Source organism: Stegodyphus dumicola, chromosome 3 (genome assembly GCF_044657685.1).
Source record: "Stegodyphus dumicola isolate Sdum_Otavi_A_Nest chromosome 3, ASM4465768v1".
In the NCBI taxonomy this organism is placed as follows: domain Eukaryota; kingdom Metazoa; phylum Arthropoda; class Arachnida; order Araneae; family Eresidae; genus Stegodyphus; species Stegodyphus dumicola.
The window spans coordinates 173,039,959-173,063,216 of record NC_140770.1 but is presented as its reverse complement, the minus strand read 5'-3'; the positions used below and the strand labels follow the sequence as shown (position 1 = coordinate 173,063,216).

At 32.4% G+C, this 23,258-nt stretch overlaps 1 protein-coding gene across 5 annotated transcripts in view; it reads right to left on the bottom strand.

The window, feature by feature from the left end:
• Positions 1 to 23,258, bottom strand: part of Lrr47 (Leucine-rich repeat 47) — a 129,775-nt gene that overhangs the window by 81,253 nt on the left and 25,264 nt on the right. For 4 of the 5 annotated variants that reach the window (XM_085813623.1, XM_085813624.1, XM_035356118.2 and 1 more), the window contains 2 exons: positions 17,275 to 17,354; positions 11,470 to 11,665 (listed from right to left, as the gene is read on the bottom strand). In XM_085813623.1, the coding sequence (XP_085669749.1) occupies positions 11,470 to 11,658 (189 nt within the window). In that variant the 5' untranslated portion in view covers positions 11,659 to 11,665; positions 17,275 to 17,354. Of the gene's footprint in view, positions 1 to 9,948; positions 10,009 to 11,469; positions 11,666 to 17,274; positions 17,355 to 23,258 lie in introns of those variants that run through there. The other variant, XM_035356123.2, reaches the window with a different exon arrangement.

The window sequence follows — 23,258 nt, the reverse complement described above, 5'->3', positions numbered from 1 at the left end:
AATTTTTTTCCCTTATAGAACTCCTTTTGAGAAAATAAATATCAACAATGAGTTTATTCATACTTATTGGTAAAGAAGCTGCCCCTTTTTCGGCTGCTAAATTTAAGGTGATAGGTGCACCTTACAATCTGAATTTTTCTTTTTAAGATGGGCCCACCAGCAGTTGAGCAGAAAAATCACTGAACATTGGTAGTTCTGATTTTTGAATCCCGCGAATGGGCTGGCTGCATGAGCGCTTTCGTGGATTTTTCCATGTGCAATGTATATATGAGCCACTTACCCTTAGAAAATATAGCCCTCAAGTGCTTTGCTGTAAACAAATACACCAATACCTGTTTTAAGATGCCTGCAATACCAGACTTCATACTAGTACATTACTAACAGCAATTTCTAAGGAATTATCAAGAGGAACTGCACTTTCTTTTAAAGTTTTAATAATTAGCTATGCTATTTTAAAACCTGTCGAATGTCCTTCTAAAGTGGGGACAGAAAGTAAACTACACACAATTTCTGCAGACACTGAATTAAAAAAAGAAACAATAATTGGATATAGTTTTGGATCAGTATTATTGTTTCTATCTGTAGAGAGGAAGAATAGAACTGTTTTAATGCAATCAATAATGCAGATTTTTTTCATACCCATTTCTTTACCAATTGCAGCCATTTTGGTCCTTGTACTTGAGTATTTCTTAGATTTTGCTACGCGGAAACATTTTCCTAAATAAAACTGCAGCATGATCCGATGCATTCTGCATTAATACCTTTTTGGTCCTTTGTTTCTACAAAAAAAAATTAAGGTTACTTTTTTTTTTTTTTTTTTTTTTAAGTCCAAAGGGGCTTTGTCCCTGAATTGTATTGTTTTCATTTTGTGATTTTGAGTCAAATTACTATAAACAGCGTATCACTTTTCAGATTGTTACCACCAAATATTAGAGTCCTGGATTATACTTGAAGAAATTAAATAATGAAGAATCTGCATAAATGTATGTATGTTTCTCGCACTGTGATAAAACAACGGTACCTAGAGCTATCCAATTTTGAATGATGTAATCCTACTGTAAATACGGGAATCTGAGAGCCCAAATTTGAAATTTGGAATTTGTTTTATTATCGACTTCCTATTTTGTAAAACTTTAATGAATTTTTGATTAACAAACTCAACGATTTAAAAGCAAGCAATGGCAACACTCTACAGAGAGAAAAAACATTTTATGTCCAGCGCGTGGAACTGAGCAACGGAAATTCTAAAGATATGCTCATTTTAAAATTACTTTGCGACATTGCTGTTGAACTGAATTTTATGGTTTAAGTGCAAAGAACATATTTAATAAATAAAGGTAACACACAAAAGTTAAAAAAGGACCCCTTTTGACGCAACTTAAAATATGAAACTTTTCAGTTCCCCCCCCCCTCCATTAGAACTCATGTTGTCCTTGTGTTTTTGTGTACGCACAAGTTAGAGAACATTGGCCTTTCCACTGTATGAAACTGAAAAATCATAATGGCAAATGGTACACATTGCAAATGTATTACATTTCCTTGAAGAAATAATAGAAGGAAAGACACCTGTGTATGAGTTTTAAAAAGTACATGAGTATTTTAGCTATTTTGCAGACATAACTAAAACAAAAGATCATGATTTCTTAAACTATTATTTGAAAGGGTGTGCACTCACAATGCTCAGCAACAACAAGATGAACAACCTTGATCTTGCTTTGTGATCATTGGCTAATATGTGCCACATGACATGCAATGGCACTCTATGCTCATTGGGCAACTGGAATATCATGTTTTCAGACAAGGTGCACCATATTTTCTCACTAATGAAACAACTTTGGTTTTCTTTTGTATGTAATCTAGAGAAAAACCAAGTGCTTTCAGACAAGCAAAAATCACTTTTTTATTTTTTTGGTGCAAATAATGAAGTATTAAGCCAAGCTACATAAAAATCATGAGAAATTTTAAGAACAAGCAAAAGTTGGGAGAAATATGTTATAAATCGGGTTGGTGGGAGAGAAATCAGGAGTCCACAGCCTAAATCGGGACAGTCGGCAGCTTCGCTATTAGGATCACCTGGACTAGGGCAGTGCAGACTGACTGAGGAGCAATCACATGGTGAACAATGCAGTAGCTCATCAATGAAATTATTACCAGGATGCAAACTATGATTGTTTATGAAATGCAGATCATGAACAGTTCAGAGGTGCCGTGCACATTCAGAGTTGATCTAAGGACAATAGTTTATGCAAAATACAAATTAATTTCCCATTTTAAAAATTTAAGAAGGAGATTAGAAAAAAACATGTTTTAATGTTACATAAATGATTCTCTCATAAAAAAATAGATTTCCACTGTTTGAAAATCTTTCAACTTCCAAACTGACAGGCCTGAAGTTCAAGTGACAGGCCTAAGCATGTTATAAGACATCATGATTCTGCCATTGTCATATTTCAGTTAAAAGTTCCTTAGAATGGCATTAAGGAACTTCCATTTTTATAAAAGCTAAAATCTAACACTATATAAAAGTCAGTTAATTAAGAATCTGATCGACATCCTGTTCAAATATTAATAATGGAAACCGGATTTTACATCACCTTATGACACATTATTTCTGAATAAATGGCTTCAAAAGGATCTTAAAGTGGCTTCTTCTGTTAACACTTTGTGGGCCGCTGTCACGCTGGCATGACTTTTCCTCGGCAACAGTTATGGGCCGCTGTCACATACGCGTGACTTATTTTCACTAACGACAATGCTTCACATTGACATTTGTATAGATAGACATACTATAGCAAAATATTTGACAATCAGGAAACATTGGTTTCAACTGTTTCAATTTACTAGACTGTCTATTATTGAAATCTTTTTTCGTGGACGCTTGTTTTGTCAGTTTGAGACTGTCTTTCACTGCCTTCAAATATCAGAAACTTACGTTAGATTTAAAGATATCCTTCAAAATGCTCTTCGATGAGGAAATATATGCTGATCTGTTATCAGAAGAGGATAATTGCTCTGATAGTGAAAGTGATTTGGACAGTGGGAGCGATATAATTATGAGACGATTCAAAAATAAGGAAAGACCAATAATTAGTGAATCTGAAAGTGATGAAGAGAATTCTGTGGCAAATGATTGGTCAGAAGTTGATTTTAAACCTAACTTTCATGCTTGCCTGGAATGGTTTGGATTACAGATACCATACACACGAAACATATTATCAACTGTGGAATTGTTCATTGGGGACGATTAATTTAGTTTGTTTGCCACACAAACAAACTATATCATAATAAGCAGAATAATGATAACAACAATGCATCTACTAAGAATAAAGCTTGGATTGATACAAATGTTGTAGAAATGATAAAACTTTTGGGGCTTGTTATCCTAATGGGAATAGTAAGAAAACCAGAACAAGACGATTATTGGTCTACTCACCTTGGATTACATACACCTATTTTTGGGAATACTATGCCAAGGAACCGATTTCGGCAGTTATGGAAGTATTGGCACTTCAGTAATAATGAGCATTGCCAAGAAAGGCTTGATAAAATAAAACCAGTTTACTCATACCTGGTAGAAAAGTTTCAAAAAATTTATAAACCCGAGAAAGAATTATCGCTGGATGAAGATATCATTCCATGGAGTGGCAGGCTATCTTTTCGTACATATAATCCTGCGAAAATTATAAAATATGGAATTTTAGTCCGTATGGTGTGCGAGGCGACATCTGGTTATATATGCAATTTAGAAATATATTGTACGCAAGGAAGATCGCTAATTGTGACAATATTGTCCGTGCTATCCCCATATTTAAATTTATGGCACGATGTATATATGGTCAACTATTACAATAGTGTAAAGGTTGCAGAGGAGTTACTAAAGCATAAAACAAACATCTGTGGCACAATTAGAGTAAACAGAGGAGTGCCAAATTGTTTAAAATCTGCTACACTGAAAAATAAGTCAATGGAATTTCGTAGAAAAGGGAAAATTATGGAACAAAAATAGAATTTGGCCAAGATTGATAATGATGATTTCTACAATACATTCAGCAGACATGGTCGAATGTGTGAGTAAAAGAACAAAAAGAAGTGCATTAAACCAATTTGCATACAAGAGTATAATAATTTATGAAAGGTGTTGATCACGCCGATCAATACCTATCGTGTTATTCCATACTTCGCAAAACAAAAAAATGGACAAAAAAAAAGGGTTTTATATCTCATAAACTGTGCATTACTCAACGCATTCCATATGTACATCAAAAATTCTGAAAATCCTATTAGATTCAAATAATTTTTACTAAACCTTGCACTAGCATGGATTAATGGGAATGAAGAGGAGCAACAATCAAGATCGGCTGCTCAATGTGATAAAAGATCGCTGAGGTTTGATCCACCAGGCAGACTTACTACAGACATGAGAAAGCATAAAATAACACGTATTAGTGGTAATGGAAGAATTCAAAACCCGTGAAGGGCCTGTAAAGTCTGCACTGACGCCAAGAAAAGAAGTTCCACTGCATACATGTGTTCTTCCTGCAACGTTTCTCTGCATGTTGGAAAATGTTTTCAGAATTATCATACTAAAAAGAACTATGAATCCTAAGAGTTAATTTTTTTAAATAAAACGTTTTAGTACTAATTAAAAAATATAATTGGAATAAAAATAGTGTAACAGTTATTTTAGTGCTTTCTTTAATAATAATTATATACCAATTACTTATGTTTCGAAAAATTGTGTAAATATCACCGTTGGTGAGCAGTAGAACCTGCGTGAACCGGCGGCAGCGTAACGGCGCTTCGATTAAATGCGCGGCCCGCAAAGTGTTAACATCAGTTTCCAGATGGCAAGCTATTAGAACTCTAACATCATCACACTGAATAAAAATTGTAGCATTACTTCAGGAAAAGGTTTTAAAAAGATATTCAGTGTTAAGAGCACCATATGTTCCTTTGATGCAGGTAGTGGTAACATTTTCAATGGAAATTGCATTCGAATTTCAAAGAAAACATTATGATACCTTTGGTAAAAACTTATAATACTATACTTTCGGGAAAAACTCGGTGATTTCCCTTCATAAATATTTATTCTCCACATCTTATGAAATCCAAAATACGTAGCTGTAACCTGTATCCCATAAAAGCAAACAACCTTTGCTGTCAAGTCAAGGATGTTAAATTCCTTACTTTCATTTCAAATTGCTGCAGGTTTATCCTTGTAAATATTACCCTGTACCTCCGTAACTTGCTTCTGTATAAACAAAATACAAATCTTAAATTATTAGTTATTAACCTAAAGTAACATTTTTCTTATGACTAATTGTATCTGCATTTTGTTATGAATGATAAAAAAAAAAAAAAAAAAAAAACCACCTTAATTTAGATATTACAGTACAATGTCCAAGATCTGGGACATCATCAACTTTGGATCTGTTATTTTGTTTGGTTATTAGATCATCAGTTTAAATCGAGCAAGATGACATGCAGAAATTATAAATAATGAAGAATTAGGATCTTAATGAAACCAAAATTAAAGAAAATATCTCAATATTTATTTGCTTGCTTTAATAAACATTTTTTTCAATACAAGTTGCTTCATTTAATGTGCTAATACTTTCTCTTTAATTCTATAGATAGACATAATTTCTTATTCGGTTACGAAATTCCACTGTTCAAGTCCTGTAACTGTCATCTCGAGAATCCCCACTAAATTATCAATGCAAATGCTTTCGTTCTCAACAATCTCCCTGTTTCTTTCTTCATTATCGGAAGAAATATTTCCTGGATTTAGAAAAATACTACATATCTCACCATCTGTTAGTTGACTAATGACTGGGGGCAATGAAAAACTTCTGTTATAGCATCTTCATTTATAGTAGACTCTCGATTATCTGCGGTCTATCACCATCTGTTAGTTGACTAATGATTGGGGGCAATGAAAAACTTCTGTTATAGCATCTTCATTTACAGTAGACTCTCGATTATCTGCGGGTGGATTATCCGCGCCTGCCGCACAAAGTGGTTTTTTTTTTCCCCCAAAGCGTAAAGCAAAGAAAATAAAAATGTTCACAAAACTGAGCAAAACGTTAAATTTGCTAACATCGTGCTTATTTTTATGGCAAAAATATCCCAGGTCTTCTCGGAACCTTTTCTGCGGCCTTCTCGGAACATTCCCCTTTGATGAATAAGTGATTTCTTACTCATCCTTGCAGTGCTCGCTCCACCGCCCTCCCTCATCTTAATCTTACTGACACGTCTACTTCCTCCCACTCGCCATTGTTAGTTTAAGCATGATAGTGTTTGCGAACCGGTCGGAGTTAATTTCTTATTTTTTATTGTGTTTAAAGCTTGTGCTTTTTGGTTTTGTGTTTTTCGTTACCATTTAAAATGTCAGGAAAATGAAAGAAGGTTAAGCTGCCGATTGCGCAAAAACTAGAATTAATTTCCAAAGTAGCAAACGGCGCTACAAGGCAGCAGATGGAATTGGATTACGGAAACAACAGTGTGTGACATTCTAAAGCAAAAAGGCAAAATTGGTGAACTTTGCATCAATGTCGGACAGTGCTTCTGCAATGAAAACGCGAAAAACTATGAAGGGTTCTACCTTTGATGAGCTAGACACGGCATTGACAGAGTGGTTAGCTCAAGTTCGAAAAGAGGGTACTCCTGTAAATGATCCTATCACTGCGGTGAAGGCAAAAAACTTTTTTGAGTTGTTAAGTCTGAAAGGAAATTTCGATGCGTCTTCTGGCTGGTTGACTCGTTTTAAGCACCAACATGGAATTCGAGAAACTGTACTTCATGGGGAGACACTTAGTAGTGACCAACAAGCAGCCGACGATTTCCACCATGAATTTGAAGAATTTGTTTTAAAAGAAGAGCTACCTTTTAAACAAATTTACAATGCCGACAAATCGGGACTTTTGTGGAAATGTCTTCCCACACGCACTTTAGCATTTGAAAGTGAAAGTAGGTCATAAAGAAAGCAGTATCATGTCAAGGAAAGGATCACTATCATGTCTTGCAGTAATGCTACTGAAGGACATAAACTTAAGACTTGTTGTCATTGGAAAGTCAAAAAAAAACGAGATCTTTCAAAGGCTCAAAGATAGAAAATTTGCTCGTTGATTACTTTAACCCCCCAAAAAAAGGATGGATGAACCAAAACATTTTTCAAGAATGGTTCGAAACAATCTTTGTTCTTCAAGTGCGTAAACATCTTAAATCGAAAAACCTGCCTGAAAAAGCTGTGCTGTTGATCGATAACGTACCTTGTCACCCAGCAACAAGCGTGCTAAAGTCTTCTGATGGTCAAATTTTTGCAAAGTTTCTCCCCCCAAACGTTACTGCGCTAATCCAACCCATGGACCAAGGAGTCATTGCAACAATGAAGAGAACATACTGAACCAAGCTGCTAATGACCAAAATTGAGGAAGGTTATGATCTGAAAACGGTTTGGACACACTACACAATCTTGGACAACATCTACGATATTGCATCTGCATAGGACTCAGTGAAACCGTCAACCATCATAAAATCATGGAGAAAACTCCTGCCTAATGTTGAAGCCAACAACAACAACCTAACCCCTTTGAGTTTTGAAGAAGAGAATGAAGATGTAGACACGCCTACGGCAACTCTTGCCGATATGGTGAAATCAGTTCCGGGTGGTGAGAACGTCGATGCATTAACAAGTGGTTGGAGTGTGACGTCAATGAACTGGCTTCGAATGCTTGACAGATGACGAAATTGTTAAGGACCAAGGGGAGAGACCGAGAATGAAGGAGAGCGAAGTGAAGGCAAAGAAGAGCCCACTGTGCAGATGTGGAAGACTCACGAAGCGGCTTTGCAACAAGTCGATGGACTGCTGAGCTATTTGGAAGAACAAAACGACGCGGAGTTGGCCGAGAAACTTATGCTACGAAAAATGAAATCTCGGATCAAGAGAAAATGCTTCCAAAGCAAACACAAATGATTGATTTCTTCAAAAAGCTGTAGTTTTACAGTTATGCTTTTGTAATTACATAATACATTACAGCATTAAAACAGTACATACGTATTAATTTTTCTGTGTATCTTTGACGCCTCTCGTAAGTACAAAGCACTTTTCTGTTTTCATTAACAAAATGCATTTTAAGTTAGTTTTGAGTGATATGCTAAAATATTAAGCGTTAGTTAAACATTTTCTGCTGTTTATTTTACATTTTATTGTACATAAAACGATTTTTCAAAGTTGGAATGACTGTTTGTTCTTTTGCTATACGCATTTTAGCTTTTTTTGGATTATCCGCGATTTTTGCTATTCGCGGCAGCCGCGCCACCCAATTCTGTGGACAATCGGGAGTGCACTGTATTAGCACTTCTCCGTAAAATCCATCAATTTTCACTTTTTGTTAGAAATATCTAAAAACTTTCAAATTTGTGGCTGTCATCATAAAGCTTAGATAGCATACGCTACACAATACTGTTAATGTATTATGTGACTGGTGATTAAAGGCATGGTATTCCACTACATTTTGTCTTGCTTCTATTGTTCGCTAATGAAGCCCGAATTATATCAGTTCAGTTGTTTATTACATTTATGCCTATTTCTTGTACATGCTTAAGGCTTATCCGAGTCTCAAATAAATAAATCCCCATATATACTCGAAGGTTATCTAGGGCTGGTGCTTGAGATTCTTGCGAGTCCAAAATTTTGAAGTGCCTTCTTAAATTTTTAAAATTTTGTCGTCCCCAAACCTTTCATCCCAGTGCTTTTCCTAGATTCCACAGATTTTTCTATCCCTTAATTTTCTTGTTTGGTGTTTCTTTGAATTCTAAAATTTCTGAATTCCCTAAATCATGCTGCTCAATGTGACTGCACCTGCTCTGGCATTAGCCTTGGGCGTAACTGAATAACAAATCAGTTATTCTATATTCAAATAACAACTAAATGTAATCTTTTGCCTTATGAGTATCAATTACAAAATCTTATTTTTTGCATACGGAAAGAAACTTATGTTAAATTTCTCTTCATCAACACACTCAAACACTTTGCAGCCCAGGAAAAATGTCTAACTATGTTAATGGTTACAATTATCACACTCTTTGATATTCAATTACTAATATTAAAAAAAAAAAAAAAGTGTTTAGACATTGCTACCTGAGTCCTTTCTCAAGCTGCCATATGTTGATAGTCATGGGTCATGAAAGCAAAAAATAATACATAATGATTTGCCAGGTTGGCATCAGGGATATAAATTATTCAGTAGGTGTAAAATCAAAGATGTTTCAAGGCAGCTACAGAGCTAAATAGATTTATGCTAATAAATGGCTGTTTCTTCCATATGGAGTTACTTTATTAAGTGTCGAAGTGAAATTAAGAAATGGGATACTTCACATCTTTTATTATGAGAAAAATATCACATGCACAAATTTAACCTTTTCGCGATGGCGCACCTTTGTTTAAGATGCTCGTGTGGGACAGAAGAGAATCGAAGGCAGTCACCGTACAGGATGGAGGTTTTGCATCGCTAAGCCTAATTTTATAACAAAAATCAGAAAAACAAAAGTTTCGCTTCTAGCATCGTAATTTTTGGTATCATTTTAGATTAATACTTGAGCTATTATATATGTTAAAATTAGCCTTTAAAACATTTTTTTTCTTTATTTTACATGAAAATATACTTAAAAAATTGCTTATCTTCTAAAATAATTTTCGGAAGTGCTATTAAAATTATTCCAAAGTTTTAATTCATAAAATCCATCAATAGAGTTAAAAATTAATAAAAAGAACACAATAAAGACTATTTACAGTAAGAAGTAACAAAATTTAAAATGAAAATGAATGTGGTAAATCTCGAAGCACAGAGAAGTATCACTTTGTAACTTTTAAAAAAAGCATCACTTTTTAACTCTTTAGAAAATGAATCAGTATTCTCATTTGCGTTAGTTAAATGGTTCACTAACCATATGAAGGTATTCTTCCTCTAATAAATAGCGCCTTCCCACCATAATAGACTGGAGTTGAGGCTTTCCTAAATAAAAAAAGAATAAACGGAAATAGTATATCTGAAGGCAATACAAAACGTAAAAAAACTCAGCACAGTAACCCTTAAAGACCGTACATAGTAGAGGGAAAAATAGAATAAAAAAAGGAAATGGATATAAATCAGATACGAGAATGTTTTCATTAGCATGCAGCCATTTAAAGAGCCCACCTCTGTTTACGCTTTCCCTCCGCCCCCGCACCCTCGAACAGCTGATGAGTAAAATACCAAAGTGAAGCAGAATATATCAAACTCAAGGTCAGGAACCTAAAACTGTGTTCATTTCAAAATTAATGGACACAGGATGGCATCTAGTGGCCTTCAGAAAAACGTTCCACCTTAAAATGCGTATACGCATCACCCGTCCTCTGAATGCGATCTTTACTGATGCGTGGATGGGATGCCCGGCTGTAAGAGACGTTCTTAGGGAATGCGTATATGGGACACCCATCCTGAAAGGGTTAAAGAATACAAAAGAATTTATTAAAAAAAATCTGAAAGCTTTCAGATTTTACATTACACCCAAAGGGACTTTTTTTACGTTTTGTGCATTACCTTTATTAAATATCATGTTTTTTGCACTTAAACCATAAAATTCAATTCAACAGAAATATCACAAAATAATTTTAAAATGAGCATATCTTTAGAAATAATAAATAAATGGAGATTTTTTTTTTTTTTTTTTTTTTTTTTTGGTACAGTGTTGCTATTCCTCGCTTTGAAATCATTCAGTTTGTTAATCAAAACTTCTTTAATGTCTAACAAAATATGAAATCAATAGTAAAACAGATTCCAAATTAGAACTTCCAGATGCCCATATTCAGTGGAGGATTACGTTATTCAAAATTGGATGTCTTTAGGTACCACTGTTTTATCATAATGCGTGAAACATACATATACTTATGCGGATTCTTCATTATTTATTTTCTTTAAATATAACACAAGGTGATTTGGTGGCAACAATTTGAAAATTGAAGCAACATTTAAATTTTCAATGCAAAATGGCAAAACGAAATTAATAGCCCTTTGGGCTAAAAAGATTGTTGATGATCTAAAAGTCCAGAATTTAGATCATTCTGGATATAAACATGAAAGTTTTCAGATAAATTAGTTTGCATTTTAAAACCAAATAAAGAGAAACATAAAAATTCAATCACAGTTATACTGACACTGAAACATTTATGATTAAACATGTACTTTTCGGTTCAGTTAAAATTTTAGAAAGTAATTATTCTTGCAGATAATAGATTATATATATATATATTATAATAATTAAGTAATTACATATCTAATATTCCTTAAAATCGTATGAAGCTGTAATACAAAAACAAAATTAAGTACATAATTTCTACATTTATATTAATTAATTTCATTTGTCTACTCGTACTCTAGAATGTTTTCGAAATTTTTAGCACACAGAAATAATATTTTAAAGACAAACCTTGTATTTTGCTCCCCTGGGATTTGAATGAGTACAGAGAATAAGATACACATCTTTATCGCTTTGGAACTCCTTTTGCTTAGATTTATGACATAATGCTAAAGTAGCTACAGTATATTTGCACTTGTTTCGAGCAGAAACAGATGGATTTGAGCGATTTGCAATTTCAACTCCACAAGTTATCTTCATAATAAATCTAAAAAATATTAGAAAACAAAGGTCATGTTTTAAAAGCTTTTGATATTAATGCATGCAAGCATGATATAAAAAAATAAATATACGATAAGAGTTCAAACACTTTAATTCTGAAATATTTTTGACATGCAAGATTTTGTAAAACTAATATATTAAATATCACATAAATCAGGTAAAATTTTGTAATGGAGCTCTCCGGAATACCATATCCACACTGCTACTATTTCAATGTGATCTACCAGTGGCCTACTAGTTAAAGCTGCATCATACTGCACTTCATTTATTGGTTGTTCTGTATTCTGTTCTTGGTGACTGAATTGAATGAATGTAAGAAGCTTTCGATTGTTTTTACCCTGTGTATCATGAATTAATCATAACTTTCTTTACAAAGTTCCTCATAAAGACTTCTTTAAATGGCTCACAGCAGATTTACTATAATCAAATAACCAGCTAATCATTTCATTGTGATTAACTATTAGTCTAGTATCTTTAAACCATTTCTCTTTTAAATCAGGAAGTGGCAAAGCTGTGAAGCTTAAATAACAAAACATGCTTTTGAACATTTTGATCTTCGAAAGAGAAAGTCTGCTTAGATAACATGACTATCTCTGGTATTCAATATTAGTCTCTGAAACACTGGTCACTTAAGAGTAGTAAGGTAGTAATCTTCAACAGATGACCATGGTGATAGGTTTTACCATACTTACATATGGTTTATAAGTGAACTGCAGATCTTCAGATTAAAAAATTTTCAGCACCTGAAAACACTAATTTTGCTTTATATATCTTGGGAATATGGGGGGGGGGAATCCTTTTTCTTGGTACTTATGTATAATCCTATTGACCGTGAAACTGGAGAAAAGCAATTTATTTAGTTCCAATTATGGATAAGCGCGACGTCACAACACACTCATAACATATGTGCTTTCTTTTCAGACTGATTCTCAATAGGCTACCTTTTGTTTCTAAAACCAAAGATATAAATTAATTGTTACAGCTAAATTTTTTTTTCTTCTTGCATTTTGAAAAAATTTAGTTCAAGGATTGAAGAATCACATTTGAGACTGTACTCAGGTTTATTTATGGCTGGTTGAAAGAATTAACATCAGTTTATAAGGGAAAAAAATGCTGGATATGACTGACATAATAACAAATTGAAATAATCACCTACGACAAATTTATACTCACAGTGTTCTAAACAGAGCTTCCCTAAATTCAGAAGACATAACAGAACAGTAAAAATCAATGAAAGCTTTTTCACACAATGTAAAATGAAGATAGCAGTATGGCTATTTGGTGGATTGCGCAGAAACTGACAAATGTTTTATTGTAAGAAATGGATCTCTGCCAGCTTGCATGGTTTGATGGTAGCCAATTTTCAAATCAATGGGATGATACGTAAGTACCTTCTTCTTCTATAATTTTATCTAAAGTAATGTTATAACGAACAAATTTATAAGCAATATTAGTTTATTACACATGTAATGTGAAAATGTCACTCTTTTATTTGTACAGAACTGAACTTTCAATCAATCAATCTTTTTTCCCCTTGAACTGATACTAGTAATTTAAGGACAGAATTTAAAGAAGTCATTATGGAATATGATTACCATTTTATTTTTATCTCTTCCTGAAGATTGCATTCATCTGCACATTTGTGTGTATTAATAATGTATCAAGTTCATGGACATTATATGAACTACTCTTTAGAGCTAATGCTAGAAATGTGCATATATTTAATTATTTGGTACAGTAAAAGACCAGAAAATCACACAATTTGTGTTCAAGAATTGCATGGATTTTAGATCTTTACAAGTTTTAAGTCACGAAATTTAAATTTAAAACGACTAAAAGTATGTCAAATCAATTTCTTTTTAACCACTTAATCTCTATTAAATAATGAGGAATCTGTATTTATGTATGAATGAATCTTGCACTATTAAAAAATGGAGGTATGCAGCACTACCAAAATTTGCACACATGTAGTCCTCCCCATGCAAGTGTGCACTTTGAAACCTAGATTTTTAATTTTTTTAATTTCATATTTTGTGAGAACTTACTGCAATTTTGATTAACAAACTCATCAATTATCAACTCCCTCAGTAAAGTGTAATATGAATACTTTTGAATTTAATCAATAAATTCATTGATTTAAAAGAATGTGTTGCCACTACATAAAATAAAATATTTTCCTCCATGCAACAATGTGTTGCCATTCGGCTAAATTTAAGTTGCTTAATTTTCCTTTCAAATTTAATCTATTATTGATAAACAAAATATGCAATTTAAAAGCAATAACTATAGTTCTTTATCTCTGTTTATTAATGATTAATAGTAGAAATAACAAAATTACATTAGCTGGACTAATTAAAATCACTAGTTATTTTATTACTTTCATAATAACTATTTTAGGCAGCTGGCCATGCAAGTAGCTAGTAGAGTAATAGAAAAGGCGTATAAGAAGAAAATAAGGACTGAATGCCTTTTCAAACATTCGGTTTATAGAAATTTATTTTAAAAATCTTAGGATATTCTAATCTACTTTTAAAATGAAAAATACAAATTATATGTATTTATTACTCCCATTTAAATACATATTTTTCTTCCAGAAATATAAGTTTTTTCCCCTTAAAGTCAAACCTCCACTGAATACTTTTTTTAGTGCTCTACGAGCAAACACTATGACACAATCTTCTTGCACTGAAACTTATGTCAGCTTCATAAGAGCTTTACAGTAACCCGTAAAGTTACATCAGTAATGCATTCTGTAGATATTTACATAATTTAAATTTTACATGTAGAATTTGTAAATTGCTTAAGAGTATCATCCTAAGAAATTGTTATGTTTATTGTTATTATACACATGTGTTTATACACATACTGAGGGGAAAATTTTGCACACCAACTATGAAAACTTGTGTAACGAATGATTTTGCAGCTATGAACATGGAACAAATTTAAGATTTTTAACCTGTCATGCCTGACATATCTCCAAAATGGAAAATTGCGTATTTCTATGACAAGTACTCTGATTTGTTTAAAATCTACTCTTCACATAGTCTGATGCATATTGATATGCTTTTCACCCATACTGGTATGCTTAAATCATACATAAAATTCAAATTCTAAATCTTTGATATGGCAAACGATTCTAAGTATCATATTAAAAAAAGAATGAATTTCTTTTTTATAAATTCCTCTTAAAGAATTACAAGTAAAATGCAGAATAAACAAACTGAGTTTTAAAGTTTCAGAAGATTTTAGCACGTAGACATGCACTGAAGAGAGGGAGTCAGGTTACTGTAAGTTTGAAATTCTCCAGGTGTAACTTTTTGGTGCTGTTTTAAATGTGAATATCTCCAAAATAGCTGGTATAATTTTTACAAAATATATACATAATTTGAGGGGCAAATATGAATTATGGAAAAAATTGGCAAGTCATTCCAGAAAAAGGTTTATTGTGTCAAAATATGTATGTTAGACCAATGTTAGAAATTAATCTAACACACATCATAAGCAACATTTTTAGACATAAAAAATTGAATTTAAAATTTGTCAATTTATTAATTAGAATGAGAGATAATGAACTCTCTCTTTTTCCGGTATGAAGACATACTGCACCTTTCAACTAAACACTGTCTTTGCACATAGTGTGAAGCTACATTAGACTTAGCAAATAATTGTTATGCATTCAAAGTACTGTAACAAAGCTTCATATACTTTTGTTAAATAAGCTGTTTTGCATGATCAGTGTAATCTACAAGAGTTGTTTTCTAAATTTTTACGAAATGGCACTTCAGTTCATTTGCTAGCAGGTGTCATTTTTCTAATTTTAATTCAGGCTAAATATCAGCCAAGAGAAGCATATGCTCACATTCAACAGTTCATTGAATACTGTAGTCAAATACTGTAGCATTTGAAATAAAAATGGTAAAACAAGTTTTTGTGCATCAACGAAACATGCTGCAAATGTAGACTCTGACTAAACCGTAATCATCCTAAAGAATAAATACTAATGAAAACTTTTTGCTTTTTTCTAAGGAAACTTCTAAAATTGACAGAAAATTTTCACTGAATGAATGCCAATTGCAGACATTATTACTTTCTCCTTTAGTTTGCTGGGTTTGTTTTCTTTTACAGCTATCTTGTATGATTTACTTTCTACATGACATTAATGACTGATGTCATTTTCAAGTGTTCATAATATTTCTCTTGTTCTAAGATTTGTTATCAAGTTTTCCTGCTTGATTACAACCCTTTTGGAATTTACTTCCGAGCTAGGTTTTCTTACTCTTCATAACATCAGTTATTTCTCTTTTTCCTTTTCATTTTTCCATTTTAATGAGCTTTTCATAATGCAGCTTTCTGGGTTTTCCTCTTTTCTTAGCATACACAATTACTTTTACCATTCTTCCTATTTTTGACAAAGGACAGCTGCAGGTGATTAAAAACTCAAAAGGTTTTAACTTTTTAAGCCTGGGAGCACGGCACACTCTTTTCAGTTACACGAGCACGCGCCCTGGGTCCAAAAAAACTCGGCTCGTGTTTTTTGAAGAAAAAACTTACGCTTCAGGTAAAAGTGTTACACCATTGCCAAAATTTTATGATCAAACTTATGCAAACTATAAAAATAAAATTTTTAATTTCTATAATATTTTTATGATATAAAATTGTTTAAAGGAATAGAAAAGCGTATTATATTAATATCGAATTGATTAGAAATTCATTATACTTTTATTTAGGTTGTTCAGATATTATTATTCAGATTTATCAGGAATATACTGCCTGAAAGAACATCTTCATCGGAAGGCTTCACGTTTTTCATTAATTGTTATGAACTCACCGACAGCGTAATACTGCTGGCAGTCATTCACAAAATCTTCAAAAAACTCTGTTATAGGTGCAAGTTTATCTGATTCGTTCTGGATGATGCGAGTTCCTATGTCATCAAAACATAGACATCTTTATGAAAACTTATAAAAACTTTAGACTTTTTTACCATTGGGTTTTTGCCTTTTCCAATAAAGCAATAAATGTCATTCTCATTTTCGTTTTCAGAATGCATCTCAATTTCTGAATCAGTATCATGAGAACTAAAAAATTCATTATAACTTTCATCATCAGTTTCTTCAATGGAGTCTTCAACAGTTGATAAATCAAATAATTTTTGCAAACGTAACATTTCTTCCTTATAGGATAAATTACGCCACGTTTGCAGCTTTCTATGCTACCACAAGTGAATTACCTTACAGCAATGTGAATAGGCGCAATGGGTCTGAAAGACCCAATCAGATTAAAACAAAACTTCGAATAAAATTTTCGGCGAAAAACTTTAGAACATAAAGAGAGAGAGCCTTGGAGGAGACTACACTGAACCACAACCACTTGGGGAAAATAGCCGTGTTTTCAGAAAGGTTTCTTTAATCGGGCGCTCGCTCGCTCACGGGTTAACAAATGTCACATTCATTTCAGAATTTATATGTTTTAATACATGATTAGCAAGCAAACATTACAGTGAAATCATGGTTCAAAAATTACTTAATCCCATTTAAAGCTTGGCTAAAGAAATCCCTTTAAGTATTTCTCTTAGTATAGAAAATTTTCTCTCACCTTAAATACAAATGCAGATTCAAATGCAGAAAGTTAATACAGATGTACAAGCAGCTGCCGTAAGAGCTTCAGCTTGTCACCTATAAAAAGGAAACTGATTATTATTTTTTTAATACAATATTGATAAAAAAAAGTATAATGATCCCATATCAACCCTCCCCAAGAAACTTTATTTCATTTCATTGAAAATACTTTGATTGGTTGAAGCATTACACAAATGCTGTAGCATTAACACTGTGTTAGAATCATGCAAGAAAGCATTATTTTGAAGTGATGCAGATTTATTATAGGCAATTAATATTTTTAGAATGGAAATAGAAAATAAAAAGGAAATTAAAAAGGAGTTATGGGACAACTGCAGATTAAAGTTTGTATTTCATCTTACAGTGTTTATAAAGTCCCGCACCCAATTTAATAACTTATAAAATAATGACGATACAAACAAACTTATGGCATTTATTGATGGAATAACTTATATATTTTCCTTTTCAGGTTGAATATATTTACTTTTGTAAATATCGTCTGTGCGTGTGGTTAATTTCACATAATTTCATTTTCCAGTCTAAATATCTGTACTTTTCCAAATATCATCTGCATAATCTAAAAGCGCATAATGTTCTTCAACGAGGCATCCTTTCATCTTTCTGGAATTGGTAATTGCCATAATGTGCACATATGGGGATCTGGAAACCCCCATGAATATCATGCGGCTCAAAAGGATTCCCCAAAGGTTAATGTGTGGTGTGGACTAATGCATGACCGAGTCATTGGGCCTTTCTTTTTTACAGAAAAGACAGTCTCATCAGTCGTATATATACATGTTGAAAAACTTTGTATTTCCACAACTAGAAGAGCTTCAGCCACATGTTTTTTGCAACAAGATTGTGCACCACCTCATTGGGGTAGCATCTTTCGTAATTATTTGAATAACCATTTTACAGGAAATGGATTGGGCGAGGAGGTCCAATTCCTTGGCCACCCAGATCATCTGATCACCTCACTTTTTCCTTTGGGGATTTGTAAAGAACAACATTTACAGGAGGAGACTGTCGAACATGGATGACCTAAAGCTAGAATTACAACCACAATAGCCTCTGTGGATGCTGACATGCTTGCCGGTCCTGGCGTGAAATTGAATATCAACTTGATATTCTCTGTGCGACGAAGAGGGCACACGTGGAAGTTCATTGACAAAGGTCACGAAACTTTTTGAGTCTATCTAACCATTTATGTTATTAATTTTAATCTATATTATTTTATGAGTTATTAAACATCAAAATGAGCCCAGGACTTTATAAACACCCTGTATTTATCCCCTTCTAAAAGAGAATAAGGTATGTTTATGGAAAAAAAGCCTTTTTTATAGAAAAAGTTGTTCAAAAATAAAGAGAAATATAACAATATGGGAAAACAAACCACAAAATTTTGCATTAAATAATAATTTTTAAATAATGCAACATACAAATTTTGAGCATTATAGCTTTGAAAATAAACACAACCTATATAAGCTTGCTGATATTTTTATTTTCAGTCCAATCTGAAAAAGCCCTTGCTTTTGTATATTCAAAATAATGTCATAATTCTTCAGGGAAGTCTTCCAAAATTTCCTCACTTTCATAATAAAATACCAAAAATATCAACCTGTTTCAACCACGGCTGGATTAAGACTTTTACAGACTCTAAGCACTTGAAAGATTTTGGGGCCCTGACATGATACATTTACTACATAACACCTGTTTTATCAAATTTCTCTTCTCTGGTCTTGGTTTAGCTGCACCATGCATTCCGTGGTAAAACCAACAGTGAGATTTTTTGGTAGTGTCCCTTCTCCATGAGTTCAAGGACTTTTTTTTTTTTTTTTTTTTGTGTGTGTGTGTGTGTGTGTGTGTGTGTGTGTGTGTGTGTGTGTGCGCGTTCCCTATCCTTGATACCCTAAGCACATGCTTTTTTTGATTAAGAGTTAATCAAGCTCTGATTTCAATACATTATAACAAATCACAAAAAAAGTATAATATTCTAGTTTTCAGATTTATATTCTGCCTTTTAACACCGTAAATATCATAGTATTTTACTGAAATTATAGTTTTTATCCTTGATTATATTTCACATTTATTTCACTTTCTTACTTTATACAAACAGAAGGTTCTACAATTTTCAAAACCTTCCAATATAAAAATTGGGTAGTCTCTGCCTGACTAATGTGTTATTTCACAAGTGGTTGTAGGATGCTTCAGGAGTTACTTTAAACCCCTTATGATCTTCGAATATGCGACTGTTGAAAAAATTGGGATATTTTATTTATTTTAAAAGCAATTACTTCCAACCTTTTACACCTGACTACATAATATAGCTGCTTTGGAAACTAGTAACCAGAAAGCTTGTGTTGCCACAAACATTTTTGTAATTCAATCCTCTTTGTTACAAAATATTTCGGCATGTTTCCACCTTGCGCACGATATTTTAAAAATGGGCTAATGGTACATACTTGAAATTGGATGGAATTCTTTATATAGGCACTATTTTCTAACTGAACCAAAAATCTGACGAATATTTTAATATTGAAAAATTTTATGGACGAAAACATTACAGATTTTTTTAATAAAATACATTTTATAAACTCAACTCAAAATAAAATAAAAATTTAACATGAAATTTTTAGATTTTTAGGTTCACAGTAGTTTCCAAATGTTATAAAAGCTATATATTAAATATGGTATTAAATTATGCAACAGAATGTTTTAAACTGCGCACGCAAGGTGGAAACATGACGAAAATTTTTGTCACAAAGCAGATTAAATTATAAAAATATTTGTGGCAACACAAACTTTCTGATTACTATTTCAGAAAGCAGCTATATTATGTAATCAGCTGTAAAAGGTTGGAAGTAATTGCTTTTAAAATAAATAAGTTATGAGCCCTCTTAAAAGATCTCAATTCTTTTAAAGATTATTGATAATTGCATTAAAACATTCCAAATAAAATTTTTAAAAAATACTCTTAATAAAAATTATGACATTCATTTTAATGGTAGCTATCTTTTCCTGTATGCAAAAGTAAAAGGAACAATTACTCAAAGGTAAAAACTGTCCTGATTTTGAACCATTACTCCTTAATACAGTCAAAAGTCGTTAATCCGGACTCGTCCGGACTTCGGCGATTCCGGATTATCGATTTTTCCGGATTATAGATCATCAGTTTAAATCTCGTAAGATGGCATGCAGAAATTCTAAAATTAAAAATATGAAACCGTAATTTATGAAATAAAGAACAATTATGATCTAAAGGGTATCAAAATTTGCAAAAAGAAAATGCTTAATATTTATTTGTTTACTTTATTAAACATTTCTTTCAATGTAAGTTGTTTAAGTTTTGCTTCGTTTCATGTGATAATACTTTCTCTTTAATTCTATTAAACAGACATAATTTCTTGTTCAGTTACAAAGTTCCGCTGTTCAAGTCCTATAATTGCTGTGTCTAGAACACCGATTAATTTGTCAATCGAAATTTTTTCGTTTTCAATAACCTCTGTCACTTTCTTCGCTATCGAAAGCGAATTATAATGACGAGGAACTTGTTTTAAATCATATCAAAGACGGAGCATATCGAGATGAAATACTACATTTGGTAAGGAATTATAAGCCAAATAAAATAAAAACATCTGCGCTGAAGATAAGGATAGTGTTGACAGATCAACTTCCAATTCATTACGCGCCCGCCGCGGCGATCCCCCCGCCGAGCAGCGTGAAATTGATAGACAGATTTCGGATTTCAAAACATACTTTCGCTTTAGATCCTTTACATATTAACAAATATATATTGGAAATTCTATTTGATATAATCGAAAGTTTAAGCTTACTTTTATAAAATTGCTCTTACAGTCTGCAAAAAATAATAAGCCGGATCCAATTTGAAAATTAAGGAACAACGCAATCATCAACATTAACTGAAATAGATAATTAGATAATTTTAGCTTATACGTCCATTATACATAAAACGCGCACGCGAAAACGTATTCTGCACTTGCGCACACTCATATGAGCAGTCGTAAAAGGTCTTACGCGCACGCGTAAACGCCTATGCGCATGTGTCAACGCGGCGCATGCGCAGAAAGTTTTTAGTTTTGAGGTCCGGATTATAGATCATTCCGAATTATGGGTGTCCGAATTAACGACTTTTGACTGTAGTACTCCATATAATAATAATAAATATTACATTCATTCATTTTAATTGTAGCCTTCGCTTTTTCTTGTATCTAGAGGTAAAAGGAACAATCATTCAAAGGTAAAAATAGTTTTTTGATTCTAAACCATTACTCCTTACTTTACTCTATTCTTAACATATTATTCATTTATGTAATTATAACAATAAATTACCATAACTTGAAATAGCTAGTTTTTAATACAGTTCTCCCTTTTTTCGATTGCTCATATCCAAATTTATTACAATTATTCAATTTTCAGTTGACTTTTTTATATTTCAAATTGTAGAAGGTATTTATAGTCATTTCATACATTTTATGCAATGCATTACTCAAGTTATACTTTAAATATGAATTTATCTTGAATTTTCTTTCTTTTCTTCTGGGACAGCATATGTAAGCAAAATTTTAAAATGGGCTGCTTTTTCAGTGAGAAAGAAAATAATTTTCTTCAAAAGCTTCATTATGCCGTTATTTTGTTTATGTGCCTTCTCATATCTTAACATGCAAAATGACACATAAAAATATAATTTAGGAGTATCACAAAAAAAAGACGTCTTTGAAAATCTTTTGTAAAATCTGTTGCAGTCAAAACAGACCAAAATCGTTCTTTTAAATATACATGAAATTCTATTAAAACAAAGTATTTATTCTTTATGAAAAGATCCAAATTTTTGCATTGTAAAGCAATAGAAAATGGACTTCAGACATTTTAAACCTAGAAAAGTAATGAAATATGGTACAATAACATAATACACTTTGATAAAATATATGGGCAGGTCCTCTACAAGCAAATCAGTGTAACTAATTGTCTATGACTGTAGGATTTTTATACATATAACAGGAAGCAAAAACCTCCATTCCTTTTATACAAGGTAATTAGCTTGTGTGAATTATGAATATATCAAAGTTTCTATTTATGATTTATGGTTATAAAATTCCTCAAATTATATAAATGCAATAAAAACATAAATATACAAAAATTCAAATTCAGACAAATAACTTGTATACTCAAGTTAGGTCTTAAACATTTAATAATATACTATTAAATAAGCTTTTACATTACTAAATAAAGCTTTTACATTACCATAAAATAAGCTTTTACATTACCATAAGAAAATTTTGATTTGTATAGCGTGCCTGTAAGTGCGGTAGCATTTGTGCAGAAACTATGGCTACAGGAATGTCACTGGTGAAACACTCGGCCAGTTCATAGCTGTAGCTCACCCTCTTAAAAAATATTAGGAGTATATCTAGGGGAATAAAGGGCATGTGCTATTACTGCTTGTATCCTCCTAAGGAGAGAATGCAAGGAGTAATACACATAGTGTGATTTTCAGGTCAGAGTATACTTTTGTCTTCGAGGAATATGGTATTCTGTTCAAATTGTAAAACGTGATTTTAGAGACTTCCATCAAGTTATCCGGGATACAAAAACTCATATCCGGAATGCAAATAGTTTTAAAGGTTTGAAGAAAGTTTAACGAATAATTTGGAAAATCAAATTTAGTAGCAATAGGTATTTTACTATTTCTAACAGTTAATTTAAATATAGTTGCTGGATTAAAAGGTCTAAGCCTTCTAGAACACACAATTTCTGGATTCCCTTCAGTAAAAGAATTTGGTTAAGACATTTCAAAAGTAACTTCAGAATATTGTTTAAAAATTGTATAAGAGCCTGAAAAAGGAGGAGAAAGTTTTCTAGTGTTAGGATATTGAAATTCCTCATACATTACTAAATCACCAGGTTTAAAATTATTTGCTTTAAAATAGAAGTCATATCTAT